Source organism: Bombus flavifrons, chromosome 7, assembly GCF_040668555.2.
Source record: "Bombus flavifrons isolate JBK064 chromosome 7, iyBomFlav1_principal, whole genome shotgun sequence".
NCBI classification, from domain to species: Eukaryota; Metazoa; Arthropoda; class Insecta; order Hymenoptera; family Apidae; genus Bombus; species Bombus flavifrons.
Genome location: NC_138448.1, coordinates 2,466,613 through 2,485,219, shown reverse-complemented (window position 1 = coordinate 2,485,219; position 18,607 = coordinate 2,466,613). Strand labels below are relative to the sequence as shown.

Here is an 18,607-nt window from a genome sequence, read left to right as displayed (position 1 = left end):
ACTCGGCTTTTCTCACGATCCGAGGGATTCGAGTACGGGCGCGTTATCCTACGCCGCCTCCCCTCGGCTTTCCCGGGGGATTTCTGTTCGAACCCTCCCCTCGAGAATGAACCAAGTCGCGCCATGGCGACGACACGCTCTGAGAAAGACAACTCTCTGAGAACCGTGCACCGTCCGCGAATAAAGCGGGTCGAATTCGACCTATTATGCAGCGACGTATTTACTACTCGTTAGAGAACGACCTAGTTACAAACGCCAGGGATGCGTACCAACTTTTTATTCTCTTGAATCCCGCCGGCGTTTAAATAATGCTCCCTTCCCGGGAACGATGGAAACGGTTTAAACCGCGTTAAAAGTTCCCATAAACATTAAACGGAGATCGCGTTTGGTCCAGCCAGCGATCAAATTCTATCGAACTCCGCAGGAGATTTTCCTCGTCTCTCGCTCGTAGATCCCGCGTCGATTTTTCGACACAAGAAAATAAAATAGGAGGTAGCTTCTTATCCGATTCGTCTCGGTCTCGTCATTATTTGCATTTAACAGAGGCGGTTTCTCTCTGACGGTTCTTTCCGGCTCTCTATCTGTCGCAACGACGTTCTTTTCTTCTTTCGACGTCGACAAGAGGGAGGTAGCGGCAGCAAGGGTAGAAGTCGTGACGAAACAGGGTGAGACGGCGCGAGGGGAAAGCTAACTTTGCCGCAAGGCGACTGGGACGATCTTTCGAGTTAATCAGGGACCGCCAGTGCCAGACGTCTCGAGTCGAGAGATTCGATAGAAAGGAGAGAACAAGTTTCGGCAAGAGTGCGCCGTGAATCCCACGAAACCTTCGCAGAAGTCAAAGTGCACGACGAAGCCAACGGGATGACTGAAGACGAGAAGAATCATCGAACGAAACTGGACTATGTTGACAACCGAGCGCGAGCACGCTTCGTAGCTTCGTGACTTCGACTCGTCGATCGATCTCCGAGAGAACGTCGACTCATTGCCATTCGATGGATTTTAATTCGCGGGAAACGTACTCGACGATGATGTAATAAAAGCCTGCCTGGTTCGATGTAATCCCATAAATCGATGGGGGGGGAGAGAGAGCGTAGAAACAAAATAACAAGTGCGTAAATCGCCAAACATATCCCCGTTCACCGAGCTTACGGCGTCGTTATACCAACGTTAGTCTGCAGTTATTCCGGCGGCGTAATATCGTCACGATAGAGACCGATCGACCCCCCGTAAACTTTGCCAGATGGGTCGAGGACGCGTGCCACGTCGAGATAAAAGATTACCTCGTAAGCCCAACAAGAGCCATTGTACGACACGAGGCCGCCTTTCGCCTAAACTTCCCATCAACGAGTAAACCCCTACGGTCCTTCCCCCCCCCCCACCATTCTTTTCCTGGGTACTTTTCTGTGCCAGAGCAGGTTCTTTCGAGCGACAGGTTCGTCGATTCAAAACGAAACGGAGGAGGGTGGAGCCCCTCCAAGCGTTGGGCAGGGGGTATCGTCGCGGTCATACCCACCATAAGCGAAACACTCGGTCAAAAGGGAGAACGAGCGAGAGAGTATCGAATGTTATCCAAAGGATGGTGCTCGAGATTCGTGACATCGAAATTTACGAGCATCCCTTAATCATCTCTGCGCGACTCTTTCTCCCATCCCTGTTTCGAACGTTCCTCGTCGAGCGGTCGAACGCGTTTCCGCAAGATCGCAACGATAAGCTACACAATTTTTCTCTCGAGTGTTTTTATCCCCTTAAAAGACAAAATGCGGCTCGTGCGTTAGAGTGGCTGTATATTTATTCCGAAAAGTAAGCACGTCTCTCTCGGGGTGAGATCCTTAAGATACTGAAACGTAAATACGGTTGGAAGGTGATCGACCGACAAAGTCAAAGTTACTCTCGGGTGAGACGTATTTAAGTTTGCGTACTGCCATACAATCTTAGAACTTATCACTTCGCCACGCAATAAACCGGGACTTTAGCTGGAGCACTCAGTGCCTACGGCAGCGAGAAAAAAGGAAATTTTCCAAGGTGTTGAGTTACGAATAAATCTTGGCCTTTTGTGAGCGAAGCGCGACGGTACATTTAGCAATTGCGTTTTAAACTACGAAATTGATTGTGCAATTAAAACTTCCGTAGATGAATATCACGAGATCGTTCGTGAATAATTATTGAACGATTTGTCCAACTTTTCAACACGTCACGATATAATCGGGAAAGTGCTGCCGGATGGAACTCTCAGATTTTATCAGGCTATTCTCTCTTCTCCTTGAGTATTCTTCGGTAATTTGGTCTTCTCCATCAATCTAAATATCAGTTACTCCTCGAGAGAGAAAGAGAGAGAGGGAGAGAGAGAGAGTTCAACGGCAGTCTCAAGATTCATAACTACGAAGACGAGCAACCCCTCTCGCAGATGAGACGATGATGCTTATGAATCCATACTTCCAAACTTAATACGTTTCTCCGCGAAATACCGTCGAATCGAATCGAAAGTTACCTACTATTCTTCAGTTAGTTTCAAAGTAATTAACGGGTCGGTGAAATGTCCACAAATTTTAGAATTAATTAACTCGGACGATCCCTAGAGAGCACTTAGGGCCGGACGGTACAACGAAAACAGCGATTCGATCGATAGGATGCGTCGAGAGGCAAATTCATTTGCTGATTACGCCGACTGTATCGGCGCTAACCCCGTTTTAATGGCGGAAAAATAAATTTCCCCTCTGGGCCGGAGAGTGGAATTCTTGCTGGCGTTTTAGCGTGAACGAATAAATAGATATGATTCGATCGTTCTCTCGGCCGTTCGCTTTGATGTGCCGCATCGACGCCGGAAAATCGAATTAATACGCTTTCTCTCGGCTCCGCTTCGCCAACGTCTATGTACCTTCCGTTTCGTTGCTTCGCTCGTCTCTTATTTCTCGATTGTTCCACGTTTTCCCTAGACCTTCGTCGGATATCCTTTGAGAAGATAGTAGATAGAAGCGTACAGGCCGAGCGACAGGTAGGACAGTTTTGAGTCTAAATTATTTATCGCCGAAGGGTGTCGCGTCGAGTCTCGTTAATCTTTAAAAAGAGGTAACGCGTGGATTGTGTTATGCGCGAACGTCGCGAACGATGTCGAATAATATGGAACACGTCAAAGACGATACGTATGGTAGAACCGGACCGCGTCTTCTGCAGCTTCTCGTCGAGAACGGCAGAATTGTATTGTGTACATGTACGATAGCCGCGAAGATAGTGAGGAAATCGAAGTGGTTACGGACGAAATGCGAACGGTCAGACCGGACTGATTAATCGCGAAACGGAAACGATCGGCACGCGTCACACGATGGATAATCGATAAACACGTGAATTTCTAGCGGTGCGGCGTTTGCGCGTCCTGGAATGAACGGGTACACTCGTTGAAACGCTTGGTAGAGAGGTACGCGAGGCGACAGGGAAGAGACGACAAGTGGGAAAGGGACAGGAGAGATTTCACGGCGTTCGACGAGACTTCGTTCTAATAAATCCAAATTAATTGATGCCCGTTAGCGGGTGGCGACTCGACGGTGCGTAACCCTCCGGATTCGAATATTTTATCCGGTGGAATTCGATTAAACGTCATCGCGACCTGTTCGAGCATTTGTTCCCAGCCGCGAATCATTCGCTACCAACGAGCAACGATAAACGCTCGCGGAACAACTTGAATCGCCAGGCTGCCTGTTCTGTCGCTGTAATAACCGTTTCACCGTCGAGGACAATGGATTATGAGAGATCGAATCGGCGCCAGGTATAGTGGCTTCAACGATATATAGCGAAGTCCTAAATTAAAGCACCAAGTAGCGACACAAATCGAAGCTGCGACATCGAGGATCGTAGCCGATGTTTTGTCTTTACCAATTGAGATCAAACCTAGGCTAAGATACATATATTTCACGCGGCACAAATTCAGCATTTGGACTCTTATCTCGCTAGTCGAAACGCTGAAACATCTAAACTTTGGTAACGATTTATTAATTACTACGATTTATCTATCAATTTGTCATGAGCGGACACTTTCACCAAAATCGTGGTTGGCGACTATGTGACTACCATGAGCGTCGCTAAGTGTTCGAAATGAAGATTAGTGATGGGAAATAATTTATCACCGGATTTCCCTTTGACGATACATTTCCGGAATACATCTTACCGTGATGAAACTTGGACTTTGAAAAATTTCTACATTCGGCGAAGCAATTCTGCCACGTGGAGCGTTTCCAGGAACGAAATTCTAGCAACGAGAGAGAATCCAACCTTCTAAGGAATGAAAAATAGACAACGATAAAACCAGCAGTGCAAGGACATCAAAAAAGAGTTGTACCAACAAAAAGAGGTTGTAAGGATATAAAATACAAATACCAACGATAAAGAAACAACGCAAGGAGACCAAAAAAGGGATTTCAGTAATACAAAAAGATCGAAAATGAAGGTTCAGCAAGAAAGGAGCAGCGCGATACCAAGCAGTAGGTATAAACATTATCATGAAAAGGAGAGAAAATAACATCAAGGTACAAAAGAAAGCGAAGTTTTCGCAGAAGCACGGCGAACAAATTTCAAGATATTCTCAAACTAAAGCGATCTTTAAATTCATAGGATATCCTAGGATTCTAAGAGGCATGTGCCAGAAATCTGAGAATAGCAGGTCGAGATGAGATGGAGTTGAGCTGCGAAGTTATCGTTGTGAGAACGTAACACTACATGCGCAAACTATTGTATATCTACACGGCCAACTATGCAGAGACGGTATAAAGACCGTGAGATTGCAAGTCGAGCTTCGAGACGCGTAATTTCGAGCATTCGTCCTCCCCCTGACGATCACTTGACTCCGACGAAGGATTCTTTTTATCGTTTCAATAACGAGATAATCCGTCGGAGACCTAATAGAAAGATAGAGGCCGCCTTTCCACCACTTGTGCCTGGCTGTCTCGCGGAAGAAGGAATCTTTTATCGACGAAACAAGCCGATGAATATTAATGGCCCGCGGGCTCGATTTCTAATAAGCAACGACCCTCGTGATTTTAATAAACCAGCTTCTTCGCCGCGGTGAATGTCGTGGTAAATTCGCTACCTTGCATCATCGGATGAAAGACCCTTGAGAAGCTCTGGTCACCGATCGTCGCGTAATCGTACCGTATCGAACGTCCGAAAGGAAATCGTTACGCAGTGGATGAGAGAGTTTAGAGTGGCCGAAAATTGGTTCGTTCTCTCCGATGGAAAACTGTAAGAAAGAACTGTGTTCGGACTCGACCCGCTCGTATTCGACGAGATAAATATCACGGAAAGAAAGGAAAGAAACTACACGGCGCCACCGCGATGGAACAATCGCGAGAGTCACAACGAGAGATACGTTTCGCCAAGGCGAATTAATTCAAGAGCGTGACATCGTTCCCTGAGGAATCGGTCGAGGGAACGACAGAGGACGCATCGAAGTCAGTGCATAAACTGATACATAATTTATGTAATACCTCTGGGTACGCGATCAGCAAAAAATATCGTCAGAAACGCGATACCGCCAAGGGAAGGAACAATAAATTTAGCGGGACAATCGGGATCAGCGCGATAACGCCGCGGTCTCCAAACCCCACGAAATATTCCGAGACCGAGCTAAAAAATTCAACTCCTATTAATTCTGTCGATAAAATTATTTGACGAGAGAACGCGTTTTGAACTGCCGATGTAAATAATGAGTTCGTTCGACACTCCCCGTACAAAAATAATAAGTCACATAAAACCTGTATGTAAGGTGAATAATCCTGAATGAACTAACCTAATATAGCGACGATGGTACGTGACAGACGTGAGAAATTCGGAACGAAACACAACGTACCCACGTGAATGGGTATTCAGGTGTGCACGGGTGTGCCAGGATGCGTTTTGTTCTCGGTTCATCATAATCCTGCGCGACCGATAACACAAATTCAACACAACAGTGCCGTGACCCAAATGGAGGCTCATTGAACTCTAATCAAGAGAACGAACCGAACGCAATGATCGTGACCAAATTGTCTCTCTAAGAACTCGAATCTCTCCGGATCGTGATCTAAATGGAATTGCAGCTCCTCCCCAGCGCCGCGCCGGATGGAAAAGGCAGTAAAGGCCTTAAAAAGAGAGAGAAAGGTTGTTCGTCGATCGTCCTCGAGTTACGAAGCGAAAGACATTTTTCGAGGAAACGTTCGACGGTGGTCCTCTCATCTTGCGGAGTCCTGACAGCGTGACGAACAACTCGAAAGAACGGAAGAGGAAGTCGCGTAAGAAAAGTGCCAGCGAACAGAAGTGAGAGCTCGAAGCCACATAATTTGCCCCTTCGAGCTCAAGTTTCTCAGAAAACTTCGCCCGTTCCGTGCTTTCCCGTCAACTATTCCAAAACTTCAGACAGTGGCCAGGCTTCGTCCAGGAGGTTTTCGCCTAATCCTAGCTACCGCCCTTCCCGGACTACGAGAAAACTGGCGGAGAGAACCAGATCCAGAGACACAAAGGCGTCTCGAATAGACCAAACGTTAAGCTTCGAAGAATCGCTGTTTAAAAGTCTGCGCATCGACGATATGACGAAGGAATGGAAGGAGAACGATTACGAAAGCGGCGACTCGAGAAAAGTAGCGAGCAACGATGTGTCAGCCCTTTCGCAACGAGAGGCTTTCGTGCGTCTCTGTATCGACTACGACATACGGGCATGCTAATGTTTGGCAAGTGCATTCCTTTCATCCTCGAGACCCTATTTCGCAACGAAGAAAAGGGCGAGCGAGAAGGAGAGCGAATAAGCAATGGGAAAGACGAGGGTGGATATGCGGGCGAGAAGAAGAAAGCGATAAGGGAGCGAGAAAAGGGGAGAAACGAGGTTGAAAGGACGAAACGCGGGGGGAAGGGGAGAGCCCTCCCGAAGAAATTGAATGCAAATACGGCTGCAATACGTTTCTTCGGTTAGGGAAGCTTTCGACGACTCGGCTGTTTGTCGGTTATTCGAACGGTGTGCTTACACTGGCCGCGTGCACGCGAGACGAAAAGAAAGGAGGCAGATAGATTGTAAAATGGGTCGAATCAGAGGGCGACGGAGGCAAGGAAAGGAAGCTGCATGGAATCTTTTCGGTGGAGTGGCCGAGAGTCGAGGTTTCTTCGGTGCCGTTAACACACGGTTGACTCTTTACTAATTCAACGCGGGAGCAAGGGCGAATTTTCGTCGGAACCGTTGAATCGAGACGAAGCAAGGGCGGGAATCGAGCGCGGGAAATGTTTGGTTGCTGATTCCTTTGCACCGTCGTACACCTTCTATCGTCTTTCGTCTCCAAAGATGGAATGGTTCGCGACGCGACCAATAAAATCGTTTCACGGTGGTAATAAAGGAAAACGCGCTTTCACGCTGTTCGTATTTTCAATGTCGTAACGGAATCACGCCTGGCCTGGGGAGAGCTATCATGGCTAGGGAGAAAAGGACAAAGCGAAAGAGAGGGGTGTGTGTATGGGTTGAGGAAAAAAAAGGAGATCAGAAAAAAGCTTTCGCGCGAGCTGTTGAGAGAGGACGCGAAACGAGCGCGGAAAATCCGCTTTGGCCGCGCGGTGTCGTTAGCAGGCTAATTGGAATCCAATCAGTGCGATTAATCGTTTAACGCGTCGTGCCCACGTATCGGCGCAGCGGCGGCTGACGGTATTTAGGTATTTAATCGGGGAGAAAGAGCGGGCTATCGGTTGCATGGGCGTGAACCGTCGACTATATTTTACCACGCGCAAATCGGGAATCGGAATCTTTTGTTTTTCCCTGGCCGCAACTGGGCCACGAAAAACGAGGAACAAGAGACGCCCCAGAGAGCGCTACCACTCCACAGGGAAACATCTTTCTCTTGTGGTAACGCCGTGGAAGCGTAACGCGTCGGAAGAAACGTGCCTCTGTCGGACGTCGAATTTCGTTCGTTTACTCTGTGGGAAACCACCGCGTTTTCCCGGCTTTCTGTCCCTGTTTTTTCCCTTCTCCCCTCCTATTTCCCTGTTCCTTTCTCTCCTCCTGTTTCCCGCACGTTCATTAATTAAATCTACCTCGCCAGAGTGAGGATGCACGCGCGAGCGCGCGAGAGAGATAGAGAATGAGGGAGATCACAGGCCACTACTGATACCGACTATGCAACATTCGGTAAAACGACGACGTAGCAAGTCCGATTTTCCGGAAACCACATTGGAAACGCATCGATCGATCGATGAGCCTCGCGGGGAAAAAATGGTAGGAAAAGAGGTGGATCCGGAGAACGGCTAAAGCAGAACGACCGTCCAGCCAGCCAACCCATCGCATGGACGCGCGTTTCACCGGATCCCTGGTAATCCAGTTCTCGCGAACGGTGAACGGCCAACGGAAGAGGATTTAGCCGAGGAAAAATACGACGAGACTCTTCTGATCTTCCCTTAACATCCGCCTTTGCCGCGCCTCGTAATTCGGACGTAGAATCCACCGTCATGAAGATTCTTACGCTCGATCGGGAATAACGTCGGATTAGGCGAGGAGAAACATTCCGCGCTCTATGTTCAACCAACTTTCATCGAAGAAAACGGGAACACGCGCATAGCTGATGCAAATATGTAATGCGAAAGAGCCGTCGACTCCTCTCCGTCTGTGCCGAAGGTAGTAAGCGCGAAAGTAAGAAGCTGCGTTGATTTGCGAGACGCGGAGGACGATGACGAACAAAGGGACGAAGAAGCGGAGTACGGCGAAGTGTCGGAACAGTGGTAGAGACAGAGAACGAGAGCTCTGAGCGATTGCCATTTCGTACCTCAGGGTATCGTTGAGCGTTTCAGAGGCGAGGAAAGAAACGAGGGTGACGGGGGTGCGAAGGGGTTGGCTAAGTGGGAACGAAGAAAGACAGAGAGAGAGAGAAAGAGAGAGAGAGAGAGAGAGCGGCGGCGGACTATCGTCGAAGAAAGGCCGAGAAGAACGAGTATGTATCTGCATATAACCTGGTTTCTCACTCTCGCGAACGCAAGCTTTTACGCGGACACACAAGCCGATGTGTAGGAGAGACGAAGCTGAAACGAGTTCCCTTGGGAAGTGACCAGCCGTACCCCATCCATGTTTCTCGAGTCGTACCTCCCGTCAGATATCCAGGAGAAGACCGACCACTCTCGGGAGACCGGACTAGTGCTTCTCAAACACAGGCCAGCCGGCCCTTCTATCCTTCATTACCTGGCTTCTCGTTCCAGCTTACTGTTCCGCCGAGAGTTTTCCTCGAGTACACCCACGTGCCACGCAAACGTAAACGCACCAACGAATCCGTGGCTCCTTTAAAGCCGACCTGTCGCTGCGTACGTGCCTCCCAGCGGCGATTACGCTTGCACCTGTATCGAATCTCTGCGAATTTGACCGCGTCGAATCGGAACTTGTTTATCCTCGCTGCTGCTTCGTAATCGTCGATTGTCAGTCGTGACTGATCGTGGCCGCAGCCAACTCTCGCATCTCAAAAATTCTCGACATCGCGATCTTCGTACTTGGCAGTGTGGCAGGATTACGTATAGGACATAGTCGATGACAAGTAGTCAAACTCCTTGTAACTTCATAAAAATAGCATTCGATGAATTTTTGGAATATAGACGACCATAGAAGCGGATCGCGACGCGAATTGGCAGGAGCGTCGAGGTTGAAACGAATCGAGCGAGTCGCGTCTGCGAGCGTGTTCGATCGCTAGCGTCGCGTCGCGAAGCTAACGAGCCACGCTTTAATAGGCAAAGTTCCGTTTCGAGTCGTAAAATCGCGACTGCTGGTGACTTTATCGATGCAGAGGCGGGAACGGAGACAGAAGCGAAAAAGCGAACGAAGACAGCGAATTGGAAGCGGGCACGGGAACGAGACGGAGAGAAAGGAAGGTTAGATAGAGAGACCGGCCTTGCCGGATACGAGAGCCAGACCAGCAATATCGAGATGAGTTATTGTTCGCGGAGCACAATACGCTCAAATATGGAACGTAGCCGAGAAATTGATAGAAAAAATCCGTATGGCTCTACCAAAGGCTTTATTAATTCCTGCCAACGTCTCTGCAAATACGTAGCGAAATAGTCCGCGTTGAAAAAAATACGTGTGTCCAAACGAGCGCGCGCGAGCACACGCTACTGTTTCGCGATTGCAGAGGTGGCTGACCTAAGTTTTAAGGTTGTCGGAAAACGAGATGTAAAGGCGAAGTGATTTTACATAGGAAGGGCAAACAGTAGGCAAGGGGGGCGATTCGGTGGAATTATATTAGGCGGGCGCGCTCGCGCGATACTAAACAATGTATCGCCATTAAATAGACTTAAATCGTGGGACGCGGGCCTCCCCATCTTTGGTCGATCGATACAAGAGAATTCTCTGGCGACCGTTCATAGGGTAGATGACAGAAATAAGAGAGAGAAAGCGAGATGGAGGGTGAGGAGCGACCACGAGAAAACGCAGCGACAAAGGGAAATGGAGATGGAAAGAGTGGCAGTAGGGTGAGCGAGATTAAGGTAGGGGGACACAGTCCCTCGGTCCAAACTCGAGCGGCACGCTTCCACCTCGCTTTCGTGCCTCGACGACGTTTGCCTCGCCAGAGAAAAACGCCGGGGACGAATGACTCCTAGTAAATCGATTACGTGGACGGAAAACGCCATGGTTTTCGGTCTCGAATACTCCTCCTCCCCCTTCATTGACGTTCCCTCTCGTTCACTGTGAAAACCCGGTTTTATCGTTATCGTTATTCTATCGTCGGATTATTTCGATTTCGTTGGAATCAACGTGGAGAAAAACCCACAATGATATCGTATTCATGCTTTCCGAATGTCGCTTACTCTCTCTCTCTCACTCTCTCTCTCTCTCTCTCACTTTCTCTCACTCTCTCTCTCTCTCACTCTCTCTCTCTCTCTCTCTCTCTCTCTGTTCAAAAGATGCTTTTGATTCTGTTTGATCGATATACTTTCATCGATATTTTATTTTTCGTTGCGATAAAAGTGCTTAAGCGCGTGGTTTCGTCGCGAAACCTGTTTCTGGACGTAGGTGAAGGAGCGGAAGTAAGGATTCGTCACCACTCGTGTCTCTCCCATCTGACGAATTCCTCAAGGACAACGTTTCCCTCGTTCATGTTGAAACAAGCCGAGCGTTTCCCTTTTGTCTCCGTTTCCGGTGCGTTTCTTTCTCTTCGCCGAGGGAATTCTCGTTCGTTCTATGGGAATGCGATAATCTTGGACCCTCCTCGCGGGATTTCCGTAGCAGCGTATAGCCTTGCGATTCGGAAGGCGAGAAAAACTCGTGAGCTCTTCTCGTCTACGGATCGTCCCGCTGCTCGAGAGACGCTCCATTAAGCTTCTTCCAGGACTTTTTGCTAGGTAAAAAGACGCGGAACCGAGATTCGCTGCGCGGCAGCGATTCCATCTGGTCGCCTATGTTTCGTTCATTCTCTTTTCCACGATCATCTCTTCGTCCCCTTCTCGACGATCGTTTCGCAAAAACGTACTCTTACGTCGGCTAAGGAATCATTGTTGCCTATTTTCTGGACGCGCAATTCGCCTTATCGCATCTCCTCCTTCGTTCTTCTTCGACCTGTACGATCATCTTCCGAGGACCAGCCGAAACGGGTAGACGCGGTCGAGTAGCGTTCAAACATCGAGATCGTAGTCGTAATAAGAATATCGATCGGCGACTCGCTCGAAGCCGCGTAACCTCGATTCCCGCAAACGCTACGTGTCTACGCGTCTACCATGGTCTATGTGTCGCGACTGAGACGAAATATTCTTCCGTCTCGCCGGGGACCTCCTTATTACTCATAGCTTTCTCCGTTCTTGCTGACACTCCGGTCCATTCTCTCGTTCTCCAGGCGGAAGTCAAGAACGACCTGAAAGGATGAACAACGACAACCGCGAGCGTCGCAGCTGATTCTCTTAGCTCGTTCACTGAGCAACTGCGCTTCCTTCCATGTGACGTGTCATCTTACGAGGTGCCATGCCAGGTCGCCTGTTACGTCACACGTGAAGAAAACCCACCGATTTTCGGTCCGTAGCGGTATTTCGCCACGTCATTCACAGAAGAGTTTGAAATTTTGAATAACTACATCGTTCGTGTTCGCGTGGCTTTCGAAACGCAAAGAATTCAGGGAAGCGAACGAGACTGGTTAGTAACCGCTGGGGGCTCGAGGGGAAGGAGGTAGATTACGTTTACGCGGTCGGACTCTTTTATTACGCCGGTTGCCGCGATTCGCGTACCTTTCATCGATCCAGCCACTATTCGAGTGTTTGCCGTGCCCTCGAGTCGGCTACCATTCGTTTTACTATTTGGATATTGCTGTCGTTATCCGAATAGAGGACGGTCCATCCGGTTGGCAGTTGCGTCGCGACCACCTTTTTCCAGGCGGCTTTCTCGTGGATATAGCTTGGTGAAAAACCGTGTAAAAGCAACCGTAGAAGTGGACGAGATAAAAGGAGGCGGGAACGTGGAAGACGCAGCCCGATGAGCGAGAAAGAAAACGGCGGCGATGATGGTGCACAACTTCGTTTTTAAGTAATTGCCGACCCTTTCGAGAGCTTTCATCGAGACGAAACGAAAAGCGCGCGAGCCTCCGTTCACTGCGAGCATTTCTGGAGTCTCGATTAAGCGATTAAACGAACCCCCTCCGGGGTGCTGCCGTATTTAATTTACCGCCATTCTCCGCCTACTACTCTGGAATTTCTTCCATTCTTATTCCTCTCCATCCGATCGCACCACCTGTCCTTTACCCTTATCTCTCGATCTTTGTCTCTCCACCCTATTCCCCTCATTTTCATATCCCGTCACCGGTCTTTCATTGTTCACTACGCATCGTCAACCTCTGGCGGAAATCGAGCCACGACGAAAGACGAATCGATTATATCCCCAGCTCGAAAGAAATTTCGACCTGTCTCACGAAGTACAGCTCGGGCTATAGAGGAAAGGCGGACCATCTGCCAAAGGAGAGGAACCACCATGGCGACGCTGCATCGACGTTTATCGGTGACTCGGAACGGACTCGATTCGGGTGACACTTGACAGCTCGTTAGCTCCTTTCCCCGACAGGAGAAATCGTGGTCACGCTCGTCTATTCCGGCTGTCGAGCCGGTACACGGTGCACCAATTTTCGCGCACAATTTTCCGCGTGAATCTGTCTCGGCTGAATTTACTTCGATGCCAGTATCATCCTTTCGCCTCTATCCTTTCGCCAACCGTGTTTCGTGTCCTATGCCCGTACATTCTGGCCACTCGCCAGAATTAATTCCTACTCCTTAGACGATCCAACTACAACCCATCTGCGACCGGTTTTTGCTGCCCCGTTTACAACAGTGATATTTAAAAAACGTTTCTCTTTAATAATTCTACGTGACAAAAATCACTTTCTCTCCAGCTAGATAAAACACTTTACACTGAGAAAGAGGAAACATTTGTATTGCCGCGAGAGGTTCCAGTAAACAACGATCGATATCTAATATCTATTTTCATTTGTTTCTTTTCAGACGAAATGTACTCTCTTACCTGATAGCAATGGAAGAAGAAGAAAACGGAGGAAAGTGGAGAAAGACAAACTCGAAGTTGGAGAAAAAGGAGGGTAGGAGGAGGCTGGACAGTGATTTCGTCCATCTCGATAGACGGAGAAAACGGCAGGTGTTCGTTGCGGAGCAGCTGCAATCACGACCACCATCTGCCGCAGTAATGCACGCCTCTTCCAAGTCTTCCAGTCTTGGAGAAGCGAGACTCGTTGCCTGAGGCATCCATCCTCAATTAGACGCCACCTGAAACACGTGCCCTTCTCGAATCCATGGATTTCGATGGCTTCTTTCTTCTCCACCCTTATCTCCTTCTTTTTCTCATTCCTCTTCTTGCTCGACTTCGCTCCTCTTTACCGGTTCTCTGCTTCGTATCTCCACGTTCCAAGGCTTCCTTTCTTTTTTCGACGCCACGCGTCATTATCCTTCACTTCCTGGTATAGTGCCGATGTCATCGATCACCGATCCCCGTTTTTCGCGGCGACAGTTGGCAAGCACCAGGCTTTGCGTAAGCGTAAAAACAGCCCTGACACGTGCTGTCGTTGAAAATGTGAATCCGAATAAGAGATCCTGGATATCATGTTACCGCTTGATGATTATCTGGTCCGCAAGCTAACCTTTGGAAATAAAGTTGCTAATTTTCTAAGATCAATGCGCATTTGTATTTTTTTTTTCACTCATCTTTCCTGAAATTGCTTCTATAAAAGTTATTGCATAGAAAAGAATGTACAAATGCAATACTAACTTCACTCGAACAAAATACGTATACTGATGTACTATCATATGTATTTCGCTGGATTGATGGTAAATATTATATGACCGCACTTGGAATAGTTTTCTACATTACCGAGTTCGTAGGCAATAACTTGGCAAACGAACGTGTGGCGTCCTCTACCACGACGAACCTATCTCACCGATTATACCGCGTTTACTTTTTCATTTTCTTAAAAGATAATAATATCATTAAACAAAAATTTTATTAAAAATTATTAAATTAAACATTACTTAAATTAAACGGAATTAATAAATTATTTTTCATTTTTATCAATAGAGACGGTAATATTCTCGTCCGAATTAGTGGGAATTACTCCTTTGCTTTCCATTTGTTGTTTCAGTTTATATTTCTGTATCTTCCCACTAGCTGTTTTCGAATATTCCATTACGAATTCTATGTAACGTGGTATCTTAAAACGTGCCATGCGACCCTTACAATATTCTCTCAATTCTTCTTTTCTAAGACTCGCGCCCTCTTGAAGACGCACGCAGGCGCATACCTCCTCCCCGTACACTTCATCGTAGGCGCCTATAACTTGTGCCTCAGCCACCAGGGGGTGTGTCATCAATACATCCTCGACCTCCTAGAACACGATTTGGCAAATTAACAAAATTAAACATAATGACTGGTATGTACACATACTTTTGGGAAAATGTTCTCTCCTCCCCGAATTATCATGTCTTTCAGTCTCCCGACTATCTGTCCATAACCATCCGATCTTAAGACGAATCGATCACCAGTCATCAACCATCCATCTTTGGTAAGAGTTTTCTCGGTTGCCTCTTTGTCGTTCCAATATTTCATCATGGTGCAGTAACCCCGAATCCAAAGTTCTCCGGAAGTACCGAATGGCACGGTGTTCCCATTCTCATCGACGACCTTTTCAATAGAGAAAAAATTTAATTAAAAAAAGATTTATTTCGTAAATAACAAATACCGAATTTCGTACGATTTTTTGGTTACCTTAGCTTCAACGTGATCGGCCAAATGGCCTACTGTATTCTCTGTCAATTCGTTATTTTCGTTGGGCAGCGTCTGAAAGATGACCGCCGTTGTCTCCGTCAGCCCGTATATCGTCTGTCAAACATGGCGAATCAGTAATTCTTAAGTTTGAAAGAGAGAATATGGTGAATATCAGCGATTCACGACGTACGAAGAACCTCGGAGCCCGATTTCACGAAAGAGAACGTTATTGATCGAGGCCAAGAAACGATATTTCTCCTCGCAGAATCGTATTTATGCATACGAACCGAGGAGTTGCCCGTGCAAGATATGTGCATAGATAACGCGGGAAACGCGACGCGTTATGTCGGGCCGAATTAAGTACAACCCTGTCGTCGTGTCGACGACCTTCGTCGATTCCTATATCCTACCAACGTTCGTATGAATTTTGAAAATTGTATCTATCGAAGGAAATCCAACTGACGATTATTTTTTACAATTAAGATCATGTACGTTATACGTACATGCTCGATTTTTACGACGGACATAGTGAACTGTTCAACTATACGGTCGCAAACACGATTACTTTGACATACAGGCGCACTCGCACGTGCTCGTTCAAACAGTTAAAAAAGTAACGAACCACATGCTAATATTATGATAACATGATTCTACACTCGTGATTCTACATTTTTCTCATCACATCTGATCCCTACCTTCATGTTGTCAAAATTAAAGCATTTTCTTATTTTTTTGAAAAGCTCCGGCGACGCAGGAGCACCACCGGTGACGCCACAGGCTAAAGTTATTGGTGGCGATTGAAATCGTTGTTGAACGTCCAATAGATTGATCTGTCGTAAATAACAATATACAACACTAATACTTATTTACAACGAACAAATGAAAATTTTATTCATTTATCATATGAAACTTTTGAATCATTTCCTTACCCACATTGTTGGAGTTCCGTAAACGACATTGCATTTCTCACGTACTATCGCCTCCAATGATTTCACAGGATTAAATGAACGAGCTGGTAACACGAGCGTGATACCCGCGTGAAGCATACACATCAATCCTTTAATAATGCCAAACACATGAAAGAATGGAACGTTTAGGCAAACCTTGTGGTCGACGGTTAACTCTGTTTTTACGGCAGCCTAAACGATTGAAATCCAAGAAAGATACTGCGATAAAGATTCGATCAGACATCATTGAGATAATTGCTGGCGATAGTATTATACCTGTTTCGAGTTGTTCATCACAGACCTATGTGATATCAACGTGGCTTTTGGTCTGCCAGTGGTTCCTGAAGTAAATTGTATATTACTACCATCATGACAAGATATTTGGTCCTGCTCTGCCGCGATCCACCGCGTCTCGATTCTGGTTGCGAGCTCCTCCACATCGATAAAGCGGCGAGTTCCACTGTAACAATTTAGAAACGCGTTAACCGATCCATCGATCGATCGCGACAAGGTGGTAATGCATGTTAGAAACGGAATCGAAGTGTGCGTAATAGACTACAAAGCAGCGACTGACCATTAACCTAATTGCTCGTCAGTGATTCCTTTTCACGGAAAGAGATTATTAATCAAATCCACTCGATGATCAGACAAAACTTTGAAAGTTACGAGACACAATTGAAAATAGATCGACCGTGCAAGGGCGACGCAAAACTATCAATCGGATTGTCAATCGGTACGACTGGCCTGATTGTGGCTTGAAATCACGGGAGGAGGGACTCGAGGTCGCGCATTTAGGAAATTACCAAGCGTTTGGGTTAATTCGTTTCCGCTCATTCGGCCGAATGATTATCGGTTTGCGGTTCGTTAGACGTTTGATCGAATATCTCGCCCAAGAGATCCGATTCGAATCAACGAAATGAAAACAAAAGGGATAACCGTGTCGCGTGGCACATACGAATCGTTTATACGATCGCCACGGTATACGTAGTCTGACCTAGCGATTATTCCAACAACTAAATCGAATAGGGACTGTACGTCGATTGTTGCCGCGTTTTACTACACGCGATATTCATGAATTAACAGATCGCACGAGAGCGAGTGCGAGAATACGTTAAAATTGCACCCCTGTTCGACCTCGTCCGCGCCTACTTATCACCAGGAATGACCAACCGCGACGAATTTACCTCAGAGGGATGCTTGTCGACCGCCGCTAACGACTCGATCCGATCACGTTTCCTAAGAACAAAGGATTTACGTATACTTCGTCGCGTCCAACTTGTCCCTTTATCGACCCGTCGTTGCCGGATATCAAGAGTTATTGCACATTGTCCATTCCCTCGCTTAAATTAGACGAAATTCAAAGGAAACTCGAATATATCATTCGCAAGAGATAGAGTCACACGCGTCACCTCAGAAGAATATTCATCTCATGATTAGAACTTAGGAAGTGTAGACAACCATGTTAGACGTTGACCGAACATTTCCTTACGTCACGTGATCCTTCGAATAGATAATTATGTGTTCCAAAGTAGGACACATTTGCTGGGCTTGAAGTAGCATGCGTGGATAATCCTGTGTTTTAAAATTGTCAGGTGATATCACAGCCTTTACGCCGACCTTTTGTATACAGTGGGTGAGCTCATCCATTTGATAGTTAGGATTGATAGCAACAAGAATGAAACCCGCTCTGCTGGCGCACATGTAGGTAATTAACCATTCGACATCGTTGGGACCCCATAGTCCGAGACGATCGCCGCGCTTCATACCCAATTTCATTAAACCGATAGCCAAACGATCGGCACGCTGAATGACATCGGAAAACGTCAATCGTATATTCTGATGTAGAGACACCACACACTCTCGATCAGGCCACCTTTCTGCAGCCGTCCCGATTAATTTTCCTATGGGTTCGTCGATCAATGGTACACTCCCATGCTGTAGCATATGTGCCGGCTTATTTTGGTTTTCATGAAATAACCGTTGATTCGACATGTTGCATAATTTCCAAGAACTTCGAGGATTTACTAGATAAAACGTTTGATAAATACGCTTAGATGATTTGCTTTTCTTTCGTGTCAATTATATATATTTTTGATAAATATCTTGTTACTCACCAAGCAATGAATGTTTCTCATTAGCAACATTTTTGTAATATGTAGCTGGGAAGAAAAACGAATTCCTTGTAATGCAAAAACGAGACATTTCTTCAATTTATAGCTACCCAAATCCATATGCACTTTACGGTTGCTGAGATAACACTGGGAGCCTTCCTTCAAGACGAACTATGTTGGAACATTTTAACTATGTATAGGTAATACTTATCTCTATGTTTATCGCTTTATCCTCAACCGCATTCACGCTGTTGACTATTCAAAATACCAAAGTCCAGTTAACATTAATCTTAACGCTGTTGTGCACTTGACTTATGATACATTACTAATCA

General features: G+C 46.8%; 1 protein-coding gene and 1 long non-coding RNA gene across 2 annotated transcripts in view; one reads left to right on the top strand and one right to left on the bottom strand.

Annotated features, from left to right (window-relative positions):
* LOC138181554 (uncharacterized) overlaps positions 1-14,125 on the top strand; it is a 74,644-nt gene extending 60,519 nt beyond the window's left edge. The window contains exon 2 of the long non-coding RNA XR_011173532.1: positions 13,450-14,125. This is a non-coding gene — a long non-coding RNA (uncharacterized LOC138181554). The remainder of the gene's footprint in view (positions 1-13,449) is intronic.
* A 311-nt stretch (positions 14,126-14,436) lies between these two features.
* Positions 14,437-18,499, bottom strand: Acsf2 (Acyl-CoA synthetase family member 2). Its single transcript, XM_069116470.1, has 8 exons — positions 18,279-18,499; positions 17,654-18,188; positions 16,441-16,624; positions 16,147-16,356; positions 15,913-16,047; positions 15,218-15,331; positions 14,897-15,133; positions 14,437-14,837 (listed from the first exon to the last, which is right to left on the bottom strand). Exons 1-8 carry the CDS (start codon positions 18,364-18,366, stop codon positions 14,508-14,510), a joined length of 1,833 nt encoding a protein of 610 aa, XP_068972571.1. The 5' UTR covers positions 18,367-18,499; the 3' UTR covers positions 14,437-14,507.
* Between the last annotated feature and the right edge of the window lie 108 nt (positions 18,500-18,607).

Excerpts from the sequence above, each read along its gene's own strand:
- Acsf2 (XM_069116470.1), bottom strand. The coding sequence starts at position 18,366 with ATGTCTCGTTTTTGCATTACAAGGAATTCGTTTTTCTTCCCAGCTACA. Across the intron at positions 16,625-17,653 it reads TATTCGAAGGATCACGTGAC|TGGAACTCGCCGCTTTATCG; the intron begins GTAAGGAAATGT and ends AAATTGTTACAG. Across the intron at positions 15,332-15,912 it reads TTAATTTTGACAACATGAAG|ACGATATACGGGCTGACGGA; the intron begins GTAGGGATCAGA and ends CATGTTTGACAG.